The sequence below is a fragment of the Pistacia vera genome, unplaced genomic scaffold (genome assembly GCF_008641045.1).
Source record: "Pistacia vera cultivar Batoury unplaced genomic scaffold, PisVer_v2 Contig1223, whole genome shotgun sequence".
NCBI classification, from domain to species: Eukaryota; Viridiplantae; Streptophyta; class Magnoliopsida; order Sapindales; family Anacardiaceae; genus Pistacia; species Pistacia vera.
The window spans coordinates 16664-22419 of record NW_022195275.1 but is presented as its reverse complement, the minus strand read 5'-3'; the positions used below and the strand labels follow the sequence as shown (position 1 = coordinate 22419).

Sequence of the window (5756 nt, the reverse complement as noted above, 5' to 3'; positions counted from 1 at the left end):
ACCAACAAAAATGCCTTCAAAATCATTTGGTAATGATAGCCATTCCATTTTTAGAAAAATTCAGGATAATTCAATGTATTTTTTATGATTTCATATCCTTTCAGGGTAGTCAAAATTAAATTCATATGGAAAGTTTTTGTTTTTTTATTTGACAGTGATTATTTCTGGGTCAATATGAAAATCTATGACTAAATCATGTTCGAATTGTATTCTTTCAGTGGTGGTAACTGATCAGGCCAGTCTCTTCCAACTTTTTATTGTTCAAAACACAAACTCATCAAACTGACAACTGAAATGAACAAATCATCGATAAATAATATTATGAATACAACCTGACAAGCGAATGAACAAATCATTGATGAATAATATTATACATAAGAAACTGAAAAATGAAGAAACAAATCATCGATCAATAATATTATAGATACAAATATTATTATACAAAATATGATGTAACATGTATGATTGAAGGAACGAAAAATACTGAACAGATAAACGTATACATATTGAATTAAATTGATAATTAAACGATCTTACTCAATCTTTAGTGGGGATAAAATTTTCTATTAAATGGTACACAATTATACATTGACCAGCAAGAAGAAATAAAGAAAACAAATATCTAGCCCCGCATTTTGATACTGATTGAGGTTTGGTTGCTATGTCAGAAAAATGATAACTATATTGATTCGTTGTATTCTAAAAATATCTTTGATACTATATTGACGATCTCACAAAGATTGAAATTAAGTGAATTTTCATTTATTGATCTTATCTTTTACGGAATCGATTTTTAATGTACAAATCAAAGATGAGCTTTGTATTGCTAACTTCAACCCTAAAAACAAAAACTAGTAACTGAGAACTGAGAACTTATTATTAGTCCGTACATTAAAAAATTTAAATACATCCGCTCCTAAAAATGTTCAATACATAAATTGTAAGAAAAGTTTATACACTTAGAATTCTCTATTATTATTTGAATGATGAATGGAAGCAACAAAGGTCTGGCAGTCCAGCTAGAGAAGAACAGAAGCCAGGCAGATATGGGAGGATCGATGGAGAGAGATAACATTCATTGGCCGCAAAGACGGCAGGATTCTATTCTCCAGAGAGAGTTGTTTACGTTCTTGTTTTATAAAACAAAAAGAGCCTTCTAAATTTTTCTTCTTCTCGGGATCAAAACCAGAAATAATATTTTAATTAGTGCATTTATATCAAAACATTAAATGCCCCATTTATATTTACCAAGTTTAGACAAAACGGAAATGAATATTCAACTCCAAAACCATTCCAGGATTGAAGGTTTTTCAAAATGTAATTTCCATAATATTAAAAAGTAATTAAAACTTTAAATAGTATGGGATTAACATCAATCGAATTAATTCCGAAATTATTATAATTTAAAAGTAAACTCCACCCAAAATATCTGGTATTTTCCTTGTTAGGATTCTCTTAAATTGAATTGCCACATATAGATATTATATAATAAATGGTAAACTCAGGTTAATTTTCCTATAAATGCAGAACCCACTAAAGCTTATACACGTTCTCTACTCGGAGCCGTTAAATTCAATTCCCACTAATTTTATTTTTCATATATTTGAATAAGGAATCTCTAAAATAAAATCTTCCATTTATTAATTACCGTCTGGTGAGTTGAGTGTATTTACCCTGTTATTGAACCATAATATAAAAAAATAAAATAAAATAAAATAAAAAATAAAAAATAAAAAATAAAAACATTTTTTGTCACTTATAAATAACTGACAACCTCAGGTTCAGTAATCACCAATTTTATAAAACTCAACACTCTTTTGCTCTGTATATTTCAATAAGTGTTTGCAGAATTTTTCTTCTAAGTTTCGTTTTGATATTTGATCACCACCATGGCGATGGTGGTGTTGGCAACTCTGTTGGTTGTATTTATTTCTTTATTGTTTAGAGTTGCATACGATACAATCTCATGTTACTGGTTAACGCCGAGACGCATCAAGAAAGTCATGGAAAAGCAAGGCGTGCGTGGCCCGAAACCCCGCCCTTTAACCGGAAATATAATGGAAATGACATCCTTGGTCTCCAAATCCACCGCCAAAGACATGAATCATATCGACCATGACATCGTCGGCCGTCTCTTGCCGCATTACGTTACTTGGTCTCAACAATACGGTAAGCACATCTCTTCACAATCTTAATCTCAAAATCATATAAATATTCAAACTTATAATTAATTTCTGTTGTTGTTTGCAGGGAAAAGATTCATATTTTGGAATGGAATCGAGCCAAGGATGTGTCTATCAGAAACCGAGTTGATCAAAGAACTTCTGTCGAAGTACAGCATGAAAGCCGGAAAATCATGGCTGCAACAACAAGGATCAAAACATTTTATTGGGCGAGGTTTGTTAATGGCGAACGGCGATGATTGGCACCATCAACGCCATATTGTTGCGCCTGCATTCATGGGAGATAGACTCAAGGTATATAAAAATATATTGTTGCCTCTGCATTCACTTTTGATCAACCTTTTATTTCAGTTTCCTTGATTGGTTTGGATTTAGAATTTTTAATTTAATGTGTAGAGCTATGCCGGGCACATGGTGGAATGCACTGACCAGATGCTCCAATCACTGCAAAATGCAGTCGAATCAGGCCAAACCGAGTTCGAAATTGGAGAGTACATGACGAAACTCACAGCTGACATAATTTCAAGAACCGAATTCGACAGCAGTTATGAGAAAGGAAAACAAATATTCCATCTTCTAACAGGTCTTCAACACCTGTGTTCTCAAGCTAGCCGTCACCTATGCTTTCCAGGAAGCAGGTGATTTTTTCACGCTATATTAATTTTCATATTGAGCTTTGATGAGATTTTTTCTTTCCCTTTTTTTGTAAAGTTTTTTGTTCTACTTGTATGATGAAAAAGAGGCTTTCATTTCTGTGTTTCCTTTATAAGATTCCATCTTTTACTGTAAGCTTCATTATTTGTAGTGCCGATTCCTTTTCCAGGTATAGTTTTCTCTTAACAGAGATTCATTTTCTATTTTTTTTACAGGTTTTTTCCGAGTGAGTACAACAGGGAAATAAAGTCTAAGAAGATGGAGGTGGAGAGGCTTCTAATGGAGATAATTCAGAGCCGAAAAGATTGTGTAGAAATCGGTAGGAGTAGTTCTTATGGAAATGATCTGTTGGGTATGTTGCTTAATGAGATGCAAAACAAGAGATCGGGAAATGGATTTTCTTTGAACCTGCAATTGATTATGGATGAATGCAAAACTTTCTTCTTTGCGGGACATGAAACAACTGCTCTTTTACTCACATGGACTGTTATGTTACTCGCCAGTAACCCTTCCTGGCAAGAAAAAATTCGTGCAGAAGTTAAACAAGTCTGTAATGGAGAAACTCCCTGTGTCGATCACCTCCCCAAACTCACTTTGGTAAGCTAATCAAAATTCAAAAAATTCTTTTCTTTTCTTTTTCTTTTTCTTTTTGCTCTGTTTTTGGTTTTTTAGGTGATTTTATTTGGCCCAACACTGTTAGGCAATAACTGTGTCCTTTAGTTCAATTCTCAAAGCATATTCAGTCTTGAATTGAACACTAAAACAATATTTAACACACTTTTCTTATAAGCAAGTTGCAATTCGTAATCTTAATTTTTTTTTTTCTTTCCCTTGGTGCTCGTGCGCAGTTTTTTTTTTCCTTTTTGATTATGATAATCACTATAATGACTCATTTCTAAAGCACATTCCAGCTCCTTTAAGATAACTATGCAATTAAATTTACTGCACATTTAGTTCATGGATCCCCACTTCCTGATAAAGTTCTTGTAATAATCTAATTACAAGTCAAAAGATCAAAATAAACTAAACATCCCCAAATGATTAAATCTTTTGGCAGCCTGGATATATATATATTTTTTTATTTGGCTGCAAATAACTTATAATATCTTTGTTTTTTTTTTTTTTTTTTTTCAGTTGAACATGGTAATTAACGAGTCACTGAGGCTTTATCCACCAGCAACAGTTTTACCAAGAATGGCTTTTGAAGATATAAAACTTGGAGATCTCTTGATCCCGAAGGGTTTATCGATATGGATTCCGGTGCTAGCAATTCATCACAGTGAAGAGTTATGGGGAAAAGACGCAAATGAGTTCAAACCAGAGAGGTTTGCTACAAGAACACCAGGCCGCCATTTCATTCCTTTTGCAGCAGGCCCGCGAAACTGTGTTGGGCAGTCGTTTGCGATAATGGAGGCAAAACTGATATTAGCCATGTTGATTTCCAAGTTCAGCTTCAACATTTCTGATAATTACCGCCATGCTCCAGTCATTGTGTTAACAATAAAACCTAAGTATGGAGTTCAAGTATACTTGAAGCGCATAGATGCATGAGTCCTGAAGATTAAATTTAATTTTGTAGTTCAGAAAAAAATAATAATAATAATTTTTTTAGTGGTGGGGAAACCTTTAATATTTATCTTATATTTTTTTTATGGATTGCTTTTTTTTTTTTTTTTTTTTTTTAATCTTTTATAATAAGTGATTGATAAGGATTCTCTATTACAAAATTTGAAGATCCTTTCCTAAATCGAAAATAGAATACCTCTTTTAAAGAATTTACAGTAATTGTCACGCCCTAATATTAACTTTACGATTATTAATAACAATTTTTCCTTTTATTTTCTGCTACTAACGAAATTCAAATTAGGAGAAAATTCTGAATTTCAGTGATGGATAGGGATGAAATTAATGAGGTTAATTTTTAGGTCTGTTTAGATAAGCTTTAGATGCTCCTAAAAAAAAGTGTTTCTTCTTTAGCTTGATGCTTTATAACGCTTATTTTTTAATGATATTTTTATTCTCTCCTTTTCCACCAAATCAATTGATTTTTATCTAAGTGCTATAGCTTTAAGATTAAAAAAGAAAAAATAAAGCCAAGTTGTAGGGTCATCAGGATCAATATTAAAAATGAAAATCCTAAGCCACCCCATCATATGTTTACACCAGTCTCTGTTATTCTTCTGCTCCTCCCACTACTTAATTTTCTCTCATTCTTTTTTCATTCAACCACCGTTAATTTATTTCCCTTCTCCCTGTCACTCTCTCTCTTTTATATATGGGACCTGCCTGCAATAGCATTTGCATGCCCTTTAATTGGTTTCATTTCATTTAGAGAGATGAAATCAAGAGAGAAAATAAAAAATTATATAAATCATTCGTTTATTTATTTATTCATTTGCTCATTTGAGTTGCCAAATTGTCGGCACAAACAAAAGCTAGAGGGGGGAATTGATGTGATATACCTGTGGAGAAACTGTGCCATCGAGAAGAGAAAGATGAAATTTCTGTGATTATTATTTATTCCACAATGGCAGCGATTTTTTTGAAAATATATGTACAGTTTTCTGTAGAAAAATAGATAACAAAATGGATGAAAGAGAAAATCCAGAAGTTGAAATTACGAGGAAGTGGATTTATCTCTACCACATTGCGTCATTTTTTACTTGTTTAGATCTTCACTTTATCGTTGACAAAAAACCTCTTCTTTCTACGGCATTCGCTTATCCATTCGCAATTTCTGGATATTATTATTATAAATGATAATTCCTAATATTGTTGAATTCTAATTAGATTTTTTCATAAATTCCATCTGCTTCGAACTGTTTATTTCGAAGATTGATTTATTCTAAGGGTGCAAAATTGAACATACCTACAACAAAAACGTTAAAATATTTTGACAGCACCGTGGAGATGGAGGTA

General features: G+C 32.3%; 1 protein-coding gene across 1 annotated transcript; it reads left to right on the top strand.

Annotated features, from left to right (window-relative positions):
• The first annotated feature begins 1809 nt into the window (after positions 1 to 1809).
• On the top strand, positions 1810 to 4421 carry LOC116115755 (cytokinin hydroxylase-like). The gene is made up of 5 exons (XM_031401889.1): positions 1810 to 2169; positions 2251 to 2477; positions 2580 to 2821; positions 3053 to 3434; positions 3972 to 4421. Exons 1-5 carry the CDS (start codon positions 1890 to 1892, stop codon positions 4386 to 4388), a joined length of 1548 nt encoding a protein of 515 aa, XP_031257749.1. The 5' UTR covers positions 1810 to 1889; the 3' UTR covers positions 4389 to 4421.
• The last annotated feature ends 1335 nt before the right edge of the window (positions 4422 to 5756 follow it).

Bases quoted from the DNA above. Each gene is read 5' to 3' on its own strand.
- LOC116115755 (XM_031401889.1), top strand. From the start codon at position 1,890: ATGGCGATGGTGGTGTTGGCAACTCTGTTGGTTGTATTTATTTCTTTA. The intron at 2,170-2,250 runs GTAAGCACATCT...TGTTGTTTGCAG, and splicing joins TACTTGGTCTCAACAATACG to GGAAAAGATTCATATTTTGG. The intron at 2,478-2,579 runs GTATATAAAAAT...TTTAATGTGTAG, and splicing joins TCATGGGAGATAGACTCAAG to AGCTATGCCGGGCACATGGT.